Genomic DNA, 17,767 nt, shown 5'->3' with positions numbered 1-17,767 from the left:
GACCACTTAGGAAGCTGCCGTAGCAGGGTGTGATCATCTGCACTTGGCTGGAAGTGGTAGGAGACTGTTCTTCAGGCAGTCATGTATGGACGCTTTACTGAGTGCTCATCAAGGTCAGGTCTGGTGCTGGGCAGGGAGATCATGATGATGAGAAGAGCCGTGACCGCTGCTCTGATGGAGCCCTAAAGTCTGAGTGGAAAAGAGGCAGAGATGAATCAGACGATTCATGAATGAGATGGGTAATTTTTTCACTTATTTAATTTTGGCTGTGTTGGGGCTTCGTTGCTGTGTGGGCTTTTCTCCAGTTGTGGGGAGTGGGACTACTCTCTAGGTGTGGTGTGCAGGCTTCTCATTGCAGTGGCTTCTCTTTTTGTGGAGCACAGGTTCTAGGATGTGCAGACTTTGGTAGTTACGGCTGCTAGAGCACAGGCTCAGCAGTTGTGGTGCACTGCCTTAGTTGCTCCGCGGCATGTGGAATTTTCCTGGACCTGAGATCGAACCCATGTGTCCTGCCTCAGCAGGTGAATTCTTTACCAGTGAGCCACCTGGGACACCCAATTGCTAAATACTGGTAGACAAATGGAGAAGGGAAGACATGGAGAAAGTCAAAGAGTTGGGGAGTCAACATAAGGAAGGCAGTTATAATGTGAGGGAGAGGGATGAAAAAGGTGAAGGACAACAAGAGACGAAGGGTGTAAAGAATACAGAAGGGCAGAGTTGGAGAATGGAAGAATGGATTTGGTGATAGACCATTAGGGTTACTATTTCTCTCTGTCTAGGACTCAGGTCAGAGCTTCACTTATTGCCACTGCTTAGGATGTATATTGGATGACCAGGCAGTGAGAATTTATCACACAATCTCATCCGTTTATATTTATGTCATATATATAACAGTGACATGACTTCTCTTGGTAGCCCAGCCTTCAGATTTTTCCCTTAGCAATTCAATTATAAACTGGTTGAAAAATATGCATTTATGGAGTGATATTTTGTCGCACCATGAATTTTGTTTTTTCTTGACCAATGTTTATTGAAGGTCTGCTTGGTGCCATGTTTTATGTTATGATTGCATTCAAGTAGTTGAGTATGTTTCTAACACAATCTCATGTGGTTATGATTTTTTAGCAGAAAAAGTGGGAAATGGAGGAAGAATCCCTAAGATCATTTATCCAAAAAACAATTCAATTGAAGTTAAACTTGGTGAGTAAACTTATCGGAGCCTCTGAAGTTGCTAAGGGCTGAAGGGTTGGGGCAGGTATGGAGCAGAATAAAAAAGGGAGAGGAAGCTCCAGCAAACTGAATCTCTCAAACGCAGGGAAACTCAAACATTAAAGACAGAGATGAGAATGCTTATAAAGCAAAATAGGAAATCAGTTGTGTGTGTGCTCTCAGTCATATCCGATTTCTTGTGACCCCATGGACTATAGCCCACTGGGTTCCTCTGTCCATGGGATTTTCCAGGCAAGAATACTGGAGTGGTTTGCCATTCCCTTCTCCAGGGGATCTTCCTGACCTAGGAATCAAACCAAGGTCTCTTGCACTGCAGGCACATTCTTTACCATCTGAGTCCCTAGGGAAGCCCATCTGCTTAAAAGTCTCTGGACTCACATGTTTTAAGGAGAGTTCTTTAGAATTTTCAAGAAAAGTTCAATAATAATAATAATAACATATTAGGATATTTGTTTACAAATCACTCACCATGTGAATACTCTTGTGGATTTCATAAACACCTAGATGAGATAAGTATACCTGTTATTAACTCTCAATTAACTTTGTTTCCCTCTCCTGTCTTTGAAAATTCTAGTCATTGTGCTTAGATAGTTAAGAGAGAAAAGATAAGCCTTGGAAGAGCAAGATAGTCATATAAATTAATTTAAAATCTTCCCACAAACAGAAATCTGGGTTTATTTGGCTTTCCTGGTGAATTCTAAAAAACATTTAATAAAAAAAATAACACCAATTTTCAACAAATTGTTTAAGAGAGAAGAAGAAGAGGAAATAATCCTTAGCTCATTTCATAAGGTCAGGAAAACCTTGACACCCAAACCCAACAAGGACATTATTACAAAGGAAAATTTCAGACCAAATCATTCATAAACACAGATGAAAAATGTAAAGCAAATTGCTAGCAAATTTATTATAACAATGTATGTAAAGGGCAAAACTGGGGTTACATGGAGCAATGCAAACTTGTTTAATATTAGATAATTCATCTTTTGCATAAACAAGCTTAAGGAGAAAAAAATGATACACTTACTGCATAGATACCAAAAAGTCATTTAGAAAACCTGAACTAGGAATTCATTATTTAAAAATAAAAATCTTTTAAAATTAGAGATGAAAGAGAATGTGCTTAATCTGACTGGATTTGGAATTAGAAAACCAGAGTTCATGTCTTGCTCCTTCCTCTAATGTGTGACCTTGAGCAAGTCACTTGATCTCTGTGGGCCTCAATGTTCTCATCTGTAAGATGGGGATAATAGCACCACTCCTTTTCTGCTCTGTAGGAGTGGTTTAGATATGAAGACCAAAACATGTGTGAAATACTTTATAAATTGTAATGTTCTTTGCTAATTTTTCTAAGAGTAGAAGTAATATCTGTGCCCCGATGTTGTGACAAACATTGGCCCCAACCTGATGATGTTTGGCAGCTTATTCTTGTCTCTGTGCAGTACACATCCTCCATGGTCTCATGTCCTCCTCATCTCTGTTCAGGGAGAGAGTAAAGTAGATGGATGTTGACTTCAGGGAGGATATTTTTGGTAATTGAAAGCTATTCAGGGTTCAGAAGCAAGGTGCCTTTGTGAAGCAGGTCACCTTGGTTGGGGTCTCACTAAGTATTTCTGAATTTGATTGTACAGGCTCCACCCTCATTGTCAACTGCAACATAACAGACACGCGGGACAACACAAACTCACGCTGCTGGAGGGTCAACAACACTCTGGTGGATGATTACTACAGGGACTCCAAGCGCATTCAGGAAGGAATTGAGTGGGTGTCTTGCTTTCCTGGCTTCTCTAAAACCTAGCAAGAATTTCTCCATCCAAATGACATTGGTGCTGGTACTGCTTACTAGGTGGCTCTCACAGCCTCTCCCTCACTCCTTTTGGTGGTGTTTTCAGAGAGCCAAGCATCTGGGTCAGAGAAGATGCTCAGAGACTTTGCTGGTGGTCCAGTGGTTAAGACTCCAAGCTTCCACCGAAGGGGGCACGGGTTCCATCCCTGGTCAGGGAACTAAGATCCCTCATGTCCTGCAATGCTGCCAATCAATCAATCAGTAGTGAAAATAATTTTTTAAAAAGATGCTCATGCTACCAATCCTGCTTACATCTTAGAGAAAGGAGGCAAAACAATCAAGTATGGCTTCAAGCACCACAGTCAGTTCTTCTCAGCTAGGCCTTATAATCAATCTCATTCCTACTTAGTTATATCATGAGCCATGGGCCTTCAAGGCTTAAACAGTGAAGTGGACAGTGGCATGGGGATTCTTGGGGGAGATGGTGCATGATCATTAGCTAATGGAGTGGTACAAACCCAACTGATAATGGTTTAAGTCGAGTGGTAGGAAACAAGGTGAATTAAGTCAAAGGACAGATGAACTTGTGTTGGGTGTTGCAGTGTAGATAAGTTAGAATGGGTGGAGAGGAACAGGGGAGGATCCCTTAGGGCTGAGGACGGTGACTCTAACAAGAAGGAGCACACGTTTGTGTCACTGTCCAAAAGAAAATGCACATTATATTTGGAGCTACATAATCCATCGCCTCATTGAGCCAGCGGGGTAGTCTCAGGGTAAAATAATGGTTCCAAGTATACTCCAAGAAAGAACTTCAGTCTCCAGACAAAAGTTCATAAAAATCTGGTGGGTAAAGACAGCTCATGTATGTATTAATGATGAGGTCTTTTCTTTTATAGAAACTACACTATTTTTCCAGAACATATATTTTACACAGTGAACATAACTTTCTTAGAAGTGAAAATGGAAGATTATGGTCACCCTTTCATGTGTCATGCTGGAGTGTCTGCTGCTTACTTTATATTAAAGCTCCCAGGTAATGTCCTAGAGGGGTGTGCGCTGCTCAGAGAGTTCCAGATGATGGCGAGGGGATGCACAGGAAAGAGCATTAAATGCTTGCTGTCAGACAGCAGAGTGGTTTTGAGTAAGGAAACTCAGTATGAAATCTGATTAAAAACTGATACCTTGTCTGAATGTGCTCTCGGAGTCAGGCTGTTTTTTCACTGCAGTGTCCTTAGAAAGCTCTTTCTGAGCATACGTTGAGATTTTATGCATCAACACTCCGGGAAGCAGAGGTATTCCTTTATTACACCTGATTTGCTCAACTTTTATAATCATGTGCTTGTGATTTTCAGCTTTTTGGTTGTTTATTAGAAGTCATGTGATATAAAATGCCAATGTATATTGTTATCATGTAGCTTTGTAAAATTATCGATAGGGGCTAAATTCAGGTATTCGAGCAGGAAGGACCCTTCTCTTCTCTTGTGTCATCAGCAGGGGTTAATCGCTAACACCATTAGTCGCTCAGAGCCTGGACTTTGCCTCCATGTGTGTCTGCAGATAGTGCACTTAGCACTGTACAGAGTTTGCTGATTACCTAATGGAGGCAATGGAATCAGACAGTAGATAGTGAAGGGTGGAAACATCTGGAGAAAAATCAGAGGAAGGGTTTGAAGTACCTGGTAGGAGACTGGCCTGTGGTTTACCAAGACAGCTTTTTTAAATAATTCTATTAATATCAACTCTTTAGTTTTTGGATCACTTCACACAAGAGAGAAGGCTTTGATTTGCCAGCAGTACTCATGTAGAAGCGTTTCTCTGTGGTTCATCATCAGAAGTAGAATTGTTGGACAGTGTACCTCAGAGTCCAGCCTAGAGGAAAGAGGGGAATATGACTGGGGGAAACCTTGGAGCTCGCACAAGACCTGAAGTGGCTGTGACTGAAATCTGCCTCAACTAGACTGAGGATGAGCAGTGAGATTTCTGTGTCAATACTGACTTACAGATACTGACTACATGGAAGCACTGTGTTCAGAAGGATTCTGAGGCTCAACACAAATGAATGATGCTAGCAGTGAACGCCTGCTTGATCATACAGGAGAAGGAAAGGGTCCTTTGTCTGCTTTGTTTTAGCTTAGTTAAGAAACCTACACTTACTGAATTCATCACTGTTCCTGTTAATGCTTATTTCATGTCTCACATGCAATGTATTTCTGGACAGGTGCACTTTGTTTTGTTTTCTCTAAATTCTTAGGAACTTAAATTCAAGCCTCATCTTGGTTTACTTGAAACCAGAGGTAAGATCACAGCTTCTCCATTAGACTTCCTGATTTTTCTTGAAGACACCTATAGGTGTGAATCTGATTTCATTTATCAGAAGTAGGATCTCTAGAGAGTTGTTTGGATTGGGTGTGCCCTTCTATAAATTTTTTTTAATCGCTTGTTCTTGGCTTACCATCTCAGCTTAAGGCTAATGGTGGCCATGTGGACCCAAATGATAAATCCCACTTTAAATAGAGTTTTCACTTGGATACCTGATGTCTCAACAGAGAGTTTCCCACTTATTTCAGTTTCAAGGCCAATACTCCCTTTGAAATTATTCATTAGTTTCCTGTTTTGAATGTGACCATCTTTTAGCTCATTTATGCTACTGCTACTGCTAAGTCGCTTCAGTCGTGTCCGACTCTGTGCGACCCCATAGACGGCAGCCCACCAGGCTCCGCCATCCCTGGGATTCTCCAGGCAAGAATACTGGAGTGGGTTGCCATTTCCTTCTCCAGTGCATGAAAGGGAAAAGGGAAAGTGAAGTCGCTCAGTCGTGTCCGACTCTTAGCGACCCCATGGACTGTAGCCTACCAAGGCTCCTCCATCCATGGGATTTTCCAGGCAAGAGTACTGGAGTGGGGTGCCATTGCCTTCTCTGAGCTCATTTATAGAGCAGAGGAAATCGACACTCCTGAATGCAGTGAATGATCAACCAAGAATTTCAGGCCGTCACTCCTGTCTACTTTACCAGGGGCTTTTTGAATCTCATAAATATTGTAGGCATGATCTCTTTATCATGATTGTTTATAATGCCAATATCCCTGATGTGTACAGTGAAGGTCCCCAGACACAGTGTTCCTAAAGAGACAGGTGGTACAGTTGGTCCAAGAGCTGATAAAGGGTGAAGAAATCGGGGGTGGTGGGAGGGAGGAGGAGGAGAATCCATTGAATAGTTAGAAGCTAGAGGCTCAGACAAGAGGTCAGGACCAACAGCACCAGCATGCAGAGCAGCTCCACTTGGCAGGGCTGGGACTTCACAGCAGATTGATTTTAAGGGTACAGAAGGAGTTTTTATTTATCATGCTTTATTGTGCCATGTATTTGAAGACATACAAGTGTGCATAAGGATTTCTTTGCAAAATGTTTGCAACATGGTGTGGCCTGGGGCAGGTTGTGATTGGCTCTTTAGTAAGCTCCCCTCCCCTTCCCCCACTCCCCTACCCACGCACACTTCCCAGTGGAGCCCAGAGGACCAGGAAGGATGAAGGAAGTGGTAGACATGCGGTGGATTCTAAGAATGGAGAGAATTTCTCTTCCCCTCTCCTGGTTCCCCTTTTCTGATTCTCTCCCTCCTGGAGCCTCCTTCTTCGGCAGCACAACTTTGGGCCATGGTAAGGCAGAAAGCTGTGGGCTGTTCCTCTTCTCAGATATGTGGAAGCATGTTTTCAGGGACTTGGAGTTCCAGAGAAACTGGTTCTGCTCCTTGGACATCTGCCCATTGCTTTTTGCCTTAATTGCTCAGCAAGGTGCTCACAAAACACAACGAGGTGTAAACACCCTTCCTGAGCTAGTGTCTCGCAGACAGGTGCCACCCCGGCTGCTGCTGGCAAACGGGATGAGGCTGGAGTTTGGCCCTTGGCCAGTCTTGTGCAGCCATGGGGATGGCTTCCAGGGGTGGCAACTGGTAGTTCTTTATCTATGATGGGGGTGTGTGCATGCATGCTAAGTCACTTCAGTCATGTCCGACTCTGTGCTACCCTGTGGACCGTAGCCGACCAGGCTCCTCTGTCCGCGGGATTCTCCAGGCAAGAATACTGGAGTGGGTTGCCATTTCCTTCTACAGGGGATCTTCCTGACCCAGGGATCAAACCCTCATCTCTTATGTCTCCTGCATTGCAGGCAAGTTCTTTACCACTAGTGCTACCTGGGAAGCCCCACGATGGGGGTCCTGCTGCTCAATTCTGAGTCACTGGGAAGGTGATTATAGCAGTAATATAATAGAATCAACAATGTGCTCAATATTACGTAGCAACCTAAATAGGAAAAGAACTTGAAGAATAGATACATGTGTGTGTAACTGAATCCTTTTGCTATACACCTGAAGCTAACACAACATTGTTAATCAGCTGTAGATAGATAGATGTGCTCAGTGTTGTCTGACTCTCTGCCGCCTCATGGACTGTAGATGACCAGGCTTTTCTGTCCATGGAGTTTTCCAGGCAAGATTACTAGAGTGGGCTGCCATTTCCGCTCCAGGGCACTTTCCCCACCCGGGATCGAACCCGTGTCTCCTGTGTCTCCTGCATTGGCAGGCAGATTCTTTCCCACTAGTGCCACCTGTTGTGGTTCAGCCACTAAGTGGTGTCTGACTCTTTCTGACCCCATGAACGGCAGCACGCCAGGTTTCCCTGTTCTTCACCTGGGTAGCCCAATGATCGACCATGCTCCAATATAAAATAAAAAGTTAAATTAAAAAACAATAAGTAAAGATTGTCAATAGCAGCTGAAAGAAAAAAGACAATAAAATAATAATAATCAAGAATGTGCAACAGGGGATGTTCCTAGCGGTCCAGTGGTTAAGACTTTGCCTTCCAACGCAGGAGGTGGGGGTTCTATCCCTGGTCGGAGAGCTAAAATCCCACTTGCCTTGCAGCCAAAGAACCAACACATAAAGCAGAAGCAATACTGTAACAAATTAAATAAAAACTTTAAAGATAGTTCGCATTTAAAAAAAATCATTTTCTTTTTAAAAAAATTGTGCAACAGAATCACCCGGAGAACGTTGCCAATAAATGTGCTCAGGCTCTGCCTCTGGAGAGTCTAGCAATGAGTAAGGAGTGACCTGGCCAGGTGTGCTTTGACAGGTGAACAGTCTTCTACAGTCAGAGCCACATCGTATCTACCATCCGGAGCTAGGTGTCTACAGAGTTTCCCTCCCCAAGTTCCCAAGAGCACATTTCTTCCTCAGATTCTTGGCCAAGACCGAGTCAATCTACTCCCCACACCTATTATTTAACTGTGAAGAGATTTTGGGGCTTCCCAGGTGGCTCAGTGGTAAAGAATCCTCCTGCCAATGCAGGAGACGTGGGCTTGATCTCTCGCTTAGGAAGATCCCTGGAGAGGAAATGGCAACTCACTCCAGTGTTCCTGCCTGGGAAATGCCATGGACAGAGGAGCCTGGCGGGCCACACTCTAGCCCATGGGTCGCAGAGAGTCAGACATGACTGAGTGACAGCAACAACAAAAACCTACTATTTAACTGTAAAGAAATCTTTGTGTTATTCTCATTAACATTTAATACATTTCTGTTTGGCACATGTAATGGGATCCGTATAAGTAAAGGGTATAATTGACTCTTTGTAGTATTATTGTTTATTTATTTTTTCTGTCATTTGTAGTTCCAGATTTTCGAGCTTACTTGATAGGAGGGCTTCTCGTCTTGACTGGTGCAGTGGTGTCTGCCATGTGTATCTACAACATTTTTAAGATCGACATTGTACTTTGGTATAGAAGTTCCTTCCATTCTGCAGGGCCCATAGAAGGTGAGTGTACTTGCTGTTGTTCAAGTCGCCAAGTCATCTCCGATTCTTTGCAACCCCATGGACTGAAGCACGCCAGGCTTCCCTGTTCTTCGCTCTCTCCCAGAGTTTGTTCAAACTGATGTCCATTGAGTCGGTGATGCCATCCCACCATCTCATCCTCTACTGCCCGCTTCTCCTTTTGCCCTCAATCTTTCCCAGCATCAGGGCCAGCAGGTGGCAAAAATATTGGAGCTTCAGCTTCATCATCATTAAATCTAATTTAATATCTCTTAATTGGATAGAAAAAGGCATGCACAGCTGTGAGAGGTCTGTCTGTGCAGCTTTCTGCACAGAGATCCACGGAGGCATCACTTTCAGGTCCACACACTTGCAGTGCTGAGGGGAACTCAGGGGAGTGGGGGGTCCAGGCACGTGTTAAGAATCCTTGTTACACAGAAGGGTGATATTCATACTAAGTGCCTGCTTTGCATAGAAAAAAACACATGCTTGTGCACAGGTTTGATAAAGCATAGGTATCCTAACTTGGAGTTTAAATGAAATTTCAGAATTCAAAATCAGCAGTCATTGAGCAACATGTGAAACCATGAATTCTTTTTTGATAGCAAAATTCACTTGTGGAAGTTGGCTGTGTGTGACCAGTGCAACCTGAAGCTCTTTTTTCTTTTCTTAAGATTTTTTAAAAATTTATTTTTCACTGGAGGTTAATTGCTTTACAGTATTGTGTTGTTTTCTGCCATACATTAGCATGAATCAGCTATAGGTAGACATATATCCCCTCCCTCTTGAACCTTCCTCCCACCTCTTACTCCATCCCACCCCTCGAGGTTGTCACAGAGCACTGGATTGAACTTCCTGTGTCACACAGCAATTTCCTACTGGCTATCTGTTTTACACATGGTACTATATATGTTTCCATGTTCATCCCACCCTCTCCTTCCCTGGCTCTGTCCACAAGTCTGTTCTCTATGTCTGTGTCTGCATTGCTGCCCTGAAACTCTTTTAGTGCTGTGGGCAGTGGGCTCAGCTGAGCTGGGCTGTGGTCCCTGTAGAGCCTGTTTTGTGTCAGCCCATCTCTGTCCGTGATCCTCCTGCATCCGTTTGAGAAGAGGCTTCAGGGCAGCAAAGCTGTTTGTCTTTCTTGACACAGAGATGCTTCATGCATTGATGGACAGGGGCCTGTTGGGGTGTCCCCGGAGCTCCGTCTCTCTGACTCACTGGGATTCCAGGGAGCTTGAGTGCAGAGTGCATGGTGAAGCTGCTGCAAGTGAAGTCAGATGTAGCAGGAAGAGGAAAAGGAACTGAATGGTGTCTCATCCCGAGCAGTGGAAACTGGACAGATAAGCGACTCAGGGAGCCCCGCCCTCTGCTCAGATCTGGCTGCTGACCACGATCAGAACCAGTGGGCTGAGGACTTGGGACAGGAACTGACAGTCAGCCAGGGGTTCTCTTCTTCTTCTTACGTCAGCAAAGTACATGTGTCCTTTGTGACTAGATTTCCTCCAGCTCAGTCTCTGTGATTGCCCTCTGAGTGTGACTTCAGCAGTCAGAGAGTGATGAGACTCTTGAGGTGAACCCAGATGCTGTTCCCAGCTCTGTGTGCTTTGAGGACATTCTCTGGTTATTTGGGAACATGTGGAGTCAGCGACAGCAAACACCAATGAAGAAGAGAACGTGTGTCCTTCCCCTGATAAGTTTATTCCAACCAGATTAGTCAAGCTGCAGAAGTGATTCATAGTGAAGTGTGTCTAATCCACAGTTTTATTAAGTAGTCCTGGACGGTCTTGGCTAAAGTCCATAAGTCCTATGTATTGTCTATTAAAAATTTTTTTTTGGCGTATGGTTGCTTCACAATGCTGTGTTAGTTTCTACTGCACAGCAAAGTGAATCAGTTATATGTCTACATATATCCCCTGGTGTTTGGATTTCCTTCCCATTGAGGTTACCACCGAGCATTGAGTAGAGGTCCCTATACTATACAGCAGGCTCTCATTAGTCATCGATCAATAGTTTATGCGTGCCTGCTCAGTCGCTTCAGCTGTGTCCGATTCTTTGCGACCCCATGGACTCTAGCCCACCAGTCTCCTCTGTCCATGGGATTTTCCCAGCAAAATACTGGAGTGGGCACTGAAGTGCACAGGCTTCTCATTGCGGTGGCTTCTCTTATTATGGAGCACGGGCTCAGAAGTTGTGGGGCACAGGCACACAGGTGTAGGTTCCCTGCAGCATGTGGAATATTCCCGAACCCATGTCCACTGCATTGACAGGCAGATTCTTAACCAATGGACCACCAGGGAAGTCCCCCCCTCTCACACCATAGTTTTTAAAATGACTCAGACCTTGGATTTCTAGTGTCAGCTCTACCACGTTCATGCATCAAGGCGGCTGCAGAGTCTTACCCAATCCTAAGGGAGGGGAAATAGAATCCTCCTCTTTATGGGTGTGGCAAAGTTTGAAAAGAGCCTGTGGGACTGGAAATACTTTTGGGGCTCTTTTTGGAAAATACGGTCTGACCCAGTTGCCCATAATGACTCAGGGATGAACTTGGTGAAGCTTCCTTTTCCTAATTTCATCGAACAAGTCTATGTAACGAAGCCTCCATACAAACCCTAAAGGACAGGGTTTGGAGAGCTTCTGGGCTGGTGACCAGGTAGAGTCTAGGGAGAACAGGGCCCTGAAGAGGGCATTGAGGCTCTGCATCCTTTCCCCATCCTTTGCCCTGTGCATCTTGTCTTCTGCCTTTTGATTCATATCCTTTACAAATCCTTTTATAATAAGTCAGTGATCTAGTTATTAATAGTAACATGTTTCTCTGAGTCTGTGAGTTATTCTAGCAAAATAATCCAACCCAAGGCGGGAGTCATGGGAATCTCCAGTTTGTAGCTGGGTGATCAGGAGCAAAGGTAACACCCTGGATTTGTGATTGGTAGCGTGTTATTGTGTTGTGTTAATCACTCAGTCATGTCTGACTCTTTGTGACCCCATGAACTGTAGCCCTCCAGGCTCCTCTGTCCTTGGAGTTCTCCAGGCAAGAATACTGGAGTGAGTAGCCATTCCCTTCTCCAGGGGATCTTCCCAGTCCAGGGGTTGAACCCGGATCTCCCACACTGCAGGCAGATTCTTTACTGTCTCAGCCACCAGAGAAGCCCTAATAGCATAAATGTTACCAACTCAGGTCCAACTGCTCACCTCTCAAAAGCCACTACTCGAGAGACTGGGATTGGTTGGAAAATGAAAGTCTACTTTATTCAGCAGGCCAGCAACCTGGGAGAGAGTGGACTAATGTCCCAGAACTACCTCCTAAGATTCTGCTTGGTCATGAATGTTTTTAAAGGGAAAAGAAGTAATTTTAGTTAATCATTGAAATGGGGGCCAGGCTGGTTGCAATCTCCCACTGCAGGCAGGCTCCTCGACTCCTTGTGGTCTTTCTTTAGAAGCTCTCTTGTTCACACAGTCAGCTTGTGAGCTGACTGACGGGGAAGCTGGGGAAGAGATCTGGTCATCTTGAATTACTTATTCTTCATTTTAGCTTCTTTAATCTAGGAAAGCAGTCAACAGATTAGGCAAGGTATTATGTGATCAAAAGATTTGAAAGGTGTGCTTCAGACAGATGAATTAAGGATGGAGGCACCTGATGTAAAGGTTAAATTGAAATATAGCTTTGCTGAGTGACAGGACAAAAGGGCCTCCTGCAAGGAGATTTTTGGATTTCCTTCCTGTTGAGGTCACCACAGAGCATTGAGTTGAGCTCCCTGTGCTATTCAGTAGGTTCTCATTAGTCATCTATCGATATTTTATGTCTTCGAGGACCTGCTTGCTTTAGGGAGGCATCCCAGGTGGCTCAGTGGTAAAGAACCTGCCTGCCGATGCAGGAGACAGGGGTTTTATCCCTGGGTGGGGAAGATCCCCTGGAGGAGGAGATGGCAACCCACTCCAGTATTCTTGCCTGGAGAATCCCACGGACAGAGGAGGCTTGTGGGCTATAGTCCACGGGATTGCAAAGAGTCGGACATGACTGAGTGACTCACACACACACAGTCTGGCAGGAATAATTTCATGAGCTTGCCCCATTTCCTTTTCAGATGGGAAGCTGTATGATGCTTATGTTTTATATCCCAAGCCTCAGAGGGAAAGCCAGAGTCATGATGTGGACACATTGGTGCTGAAAATTTTTCCTGAGGTGCTGGAGAAGCAGTGTGGATACAAGTTATTTATATTTGGCAGGGATGAGTTTCCTGGACAAGGTATGTTTTCAGTGAGGTATAAAAATAAGAAATGAAGAAAATGAAAAGGACTCAGAATTTCCTAGTGGTCCAGTGGTTAGAATTCCTCACTTCCACTGCAAGGGAGCATGGGTCCACTGCAAGGGAGCATGGGTCCACTGCAAGGGGGCAAGGGTTCGATCCCTGGTTCAAGAACTAAGATCTCTCATGCTGAGACTCAATCAAAAAAAAAAAAAAAAGAAAATGGAAAGGGACCTCTCTCTTCCTTCACTTCACAAATGGCGGGAAGTATGCTTGCCTTCCACATGGAAACACAGGGAGCCCTTCACCTCCTCCGCCCGCAGCCCCCAAGCTGAGGAGGCTAGGATCAATCTCTCTTCTCTTTTTAGGTTCATTCCTATGACAGGATAACTGTGATTCCTGGTTGGGTACGGATATGTTTGGCCAGCCGGTCAATGAGATACCTAGCCTTGACCAAGAGACCCAAAACAGACAACTGGTCATTGGCTGTTGCAACCTTGAGACTAATTGCTGAGTATTTTCTGTTGCTTTGCATATATAAATTAACTCATGTTCAAAGCTTGTTTTTATGAGCTTCAATCACCTCCAGCCCTCCCCTTGTTGTTTCATTCAGCCAACAAGCTGTGTTTAACTCTGTGACCCCATGGGCTGCATCACGCCAGGCTCCTCTGTCCTCCACCATCTTTCGGAGTTGGCTCAAATTCATGTCCATTGAGTCGGTGATGCTATCTAACTGTCTCATCCTCTGATGCCCCTTTCTCCTTTTGCCTTCAATCTTTCCCAGCATCAGGGTCTTTTCTAGTGAGTTGGCTCTTCGCATTAGGTGGCCAGAGCATTGGAGCTTCAGCTTCAGCAACAGTCTTTTCAATGAATATTCAGGGTTGATTTCCTTTAAGATCAAATAGTTTGTCTCAACTAAAAGTCCTGCATGTGAGAACAAATATCAAATATCCGATATGCCGCAACTAAGACCTGGCAGAGCCAAATAAATAAATAATTTGATAAAAAATTAATAGGGCTTCCCTGTTGGCTCAGTGGTAAAAGAATCCACCTGCCAATGTAGGAGACACAGTTCAATCCCTGGTCTGGGAAGATCCTGCATGCCACCGAGCAGCTATGCCCGTGTGCCACAGCTACTGTGCCTCTGCCCTAGTGCCCATGCTCCACAATAAGAGAAGCCCCAGAAATGAGAAGCCCACGCCCCACAACTAGACAGTAGCCCCCACTTGCTGCAACTAGAGAAAAACCCATGCAGCAACAAAGACCTAGTACAGCCAAAAATATATAAATAAAATTGAAATAAACAAATAAAAGGTTTCTAAGTACTTTGGTTTTGTAGGCTGCTCCTATCCATAGCTTATCACATCTTTTCAAGTTATGAAATCCTTCTCCATGAAGAAGTGAAAGTGTGATCCAGGGCTTGTTACAAACATGCAGACGAGTTCTTGTTTCAATAACGGTTCATTCATTCACTTCCTCAACAAATATTTATTGACCACTTGCTATGTGCCAGGCAATGTTGTAGGGACTAGAAATATTAAAATAAACCAAAGAGAAGAAGGACATGCTCTTGGGGAGGTTATAGTCTGTTCTTGTATCCTACGGATAAGGATGATATAAAACTTGGTCTTTATTTCTAAAAGACACCAAGTTTATCTCCCTTCCCCAAGTCAGCAGAATATGTTATTTGGTTTCAAGTTAATCCTGTAAGTCCTGGTCATGTAAATAGCCATGAAGCACAAGAGGGAAAGACAAATAAGATTAGTACATTTGAACTGAGTGTATATGTCCTATCCTTTAAAAGTCTGTTATTTAAAAAAAGAAAAGCATTTATCCTCTAATATATACCAGACCCTTAGCTAAGTTTCAATATATAAAGTTAGACATGATAAAAATAGGAATTATAATAAATACTGAATATTTATACATATGCAAGTAAATTATATACTATAAGCATAACAAGTTTTGCATTAATCCAGAAAATTTTAAAGATCTCAATGGTTTACTATAAAACAGACAATAATAGACTTTTTCACCAAAATAGTTAATTCAGACAGTGGATTCTAGATATTGTGGATTTTAGTCAATAAAGAAAACTCTTTACTAAAAATTTATTTATTCAGGTGGAGAAAATTCTAGAAGCCCTGTACTTCCCATAGGAATGCTGTTTTGGGGAAATAAAAAAAAGACAGTAACCTTAAAAAAAAAAAGGTTAGACATAATAAGATCCTTGTTCTGAGTAGTTCATAACCAGTGGCTCTTTTATTTTTCATTTATTATTTTATTATTATTTTAAAAATTTATTTATTTGGCTGCATTTGGTCATGTGGGATCTTTTGTTAAAGCACATGGACTCTCTAGTTGTGGCTCATGGGCTTAGTTGCTCCAGGCATTTGGGATCTTAGTTCCCCGACCAGGGATTAAACCCGTGTCTCCTGCATTGCAAAGCAGATTCTTAATCATGGGGCCACCAGGGAAGTCCCTGTGGGGTTGTTTTCAATGTGAGATGTCTTACATCTTCTTTCTTAATTTCCAGCTGTGGTCAATGTCATCGATGAAAATATTAGGCTGTGCAGAAGATTGATCATCGTTATCTATCCTGACGAGCTGGGGTTGGACCTATTAAAGAACCTGTCAGAAGAACAAATTGCAGTCTACAGTGCCCTCATCCAGGACGGGATAAAGGTTATCCTGATTGAACTGGGGAAGGTCGAGGACTACACGGCCTTGCCGGAGTCTATTCAGTATATCAAACAGAAGCACGGGGCCGTCCAGTGGACTGGGGACTTCACAGAACAGTCCCAGTGCGCGAAGACCGAGTTCTGGAAAAAAGTGAGATATCACATGCCTCCCAAGAGGTGGCCACCTTCTCCTCCTGTCCAGCTGCTGAAGCACACTCCCTTCGACCTCACAGCCAGCAAGTGGGAGGCCCGCGGGGTTCATCTCCCCTAATGGAAAGAATATCATCCCAAGGGGTGTGCACAGTTAGACAAGGAAGCATTGCTTCTGGGCTGTTTGCTTGAAGCTTACTGTTGCTTGTTGTGTCCTTATGGAAAGTCCTGGGTTTATCTGCTCCCTTTGCTCAGAGCTACTTCTATAGGGGAAGACAGCACCTCTCGAGAAGCCCTCATTAACTGACTGGCTGTGAACACTCATGAACACTTGTGAACATGGAGGATTAGCCTTTGAGCCCCTGGGAATGAGCCATGGAGGGTTTGAGAGTCGTGGTTCAGCTATCAGGAGGTTTGGCACATGGTGTGACCCCCGTGGGGCTGGAGACTGGAGCCTGGGTGGTCAGATCCACAGGAGGACCCTGTGGGCTTGGGGAGGGCTGGCAGAGGTCACGCCTGACCAGCCTGCCAGGGCCCTGTCCTCAGGGAGCACTGACCGCATCTCTCAGCCCCTCTCACTCCTCTCATGCAAATAAACAGTTTGACACTGCAGTCTGGGCACCTTGACACTGGAAGCAACTTGGAAGTCACCTAGACCTGTGGGGACCAACTCTGGGGTTACCCATGAACCTGCCCCCCGCTGGTGGGCCTCCTGCTTTGCCTGTCCAACCAAAACAAGCCATAACGCCCCAGAATTCTGAGCCACCCGTGGTAGACACAGTCACCACACCAAGATGACGGAGTTCTATTCTGAGGGGACAAAGTCATCCAGCCAGCATGCCTTCTTCACAGGTCAGTTTATAATTGAACAACTCAAAAGGATCGTTGATGTTAAAATGGGCTATAAAGTCTTATCAGTACTTTCAAACCCCGACATGGAGGAGCTTAGATAGAGTCCAGCTCTTATTCTGTGGTTGACAACAGCAGCCTGCAAAGGTGGCTGCTGTGCTAGGAGAGTTCCTGTCCTCCAAAGTCACATATTTGAATGCTAACACCTGAACTGTGGTGTGGGAGAGTCCTTTGGACTGCAAAGAGGTCAAACCCGTCAATCCTAAAGGAAACCAATTGGAAGGACTGATGCTGAAGCCGAAGCTCCAGTACTCTGGCCACCTGTCGTGAAGAGCTGACTCATTGGAAAAGACCCTGATGCTGGGAAAGATTGAAGGCAGGAGGAGAAGGGGGCAACAGAGGATGACCTGGTTGGATGGCATCACCGACTCAATGGACATGAGTTTGAGCGAGCTCTAGGAGATAGTGAAGGACAGGGAAGCCCAGCGTGCTGCAGTTCATGGGCTTGCAAAATCTCGGACATGAGTGAGCGATTGAAAAACAGCCACAACTCCTGAGGTCATACTTTTAGGAGGTGGGGCCTTTGAGAGGTGACTATGTCCTGAGGCAGGAGCCTTGGTTCTTATAAAAGAAACCCCAGACAGCTCCCTTGCCCCTTCTGCCACGTAAGAATATAATAAGAAATCTGCCATCTGGAAAGGGGACCCCCCCCCACCGGCCATGCTGGCACCCTGGTCTCAGACTCCCAGCCTCTAGAACACTGAGGAATAAATTTCTGTTGTTTATAAGCCTCCCAGCCTGTAGTATTTTGTTATAGCAGCAAAGCAGACTAGAGTATGGCCCTAACAAAGCATCATAGAGGCTGGAGGGAGTCGGCCTGTGGGCAGTCCTTAACATGTGCATTTTCACTAGTTTGGGGCATCCTTTAATATTTTATCTCAGCAACTGAACACATCTCTAAGCGGCTAAAGATCACAAACTGTAAACCTCAAGTGAAATATTTGCCATTGTGAATACCCAAGAATT

General features: G+C 44.5%; 1 protein-coding gene across 4 annotated transcripts in view; it reads left to right on the top strand.

Moving 5' to 3' along the window:
• Positions 1-17,529, top strand: part of IL1RL2 (interleukin 1 receptor like 2) — a 35,353-nt gene extending 17,824 nt beyond the window's left edge. For all 4 annotated transcript variants that reach the window (XM_081591476.1, XM_081591479.1, XM_081591477.1 and 1 more), the window contains 6 exons: positions 1,126-1,200; positions 2,862-2,991; positions 3,913-4,049; positions 8,677-8,820; positions 12,900-13,061; positions 15,598-17,529. In XM_081591476.1, coding sequence (XP_081447602.1) covers positions 1,126-1,200; positions 2,862-2,991; positions 3,913-4,049; positions 8,677-8,820; positions 12,900-13,061; positions 15,598-16,013 — 1,064 coding nt within the window. In that variant the 3' untranslated portion in view covers positions 16,014-17,529. The remainder of the gene's footprint in view (positions 1-1,125; positions 1,201-2,861; positions 2,992-3,912; positions 4,050-8,676; positions 8,821-12,899; positions 13,062-15,597) is intronic.
• Positions 17,530-17,767: the final 238 nt, after the last annotated feature.

This window comes from Giraffa tippelskirchi, chromosome 4 (genome assembly GCF_054371585.1).
Source record: "Giraffa tippelskirchi isolate mGirTip1 chromosome 4, T2T-mGirTip1v1.2.pri, whole genome shotgun sequence".
Lineage (NCBI taxonomy): Eukaryota > Metazoa > Chordata > Mammalia > Artiodactyla > Giraffidae > Giraffa > Giraffa tippelskirchi.
This window is presented reverse-complemented; position numbering and strand designations above follow the sequence as displayed.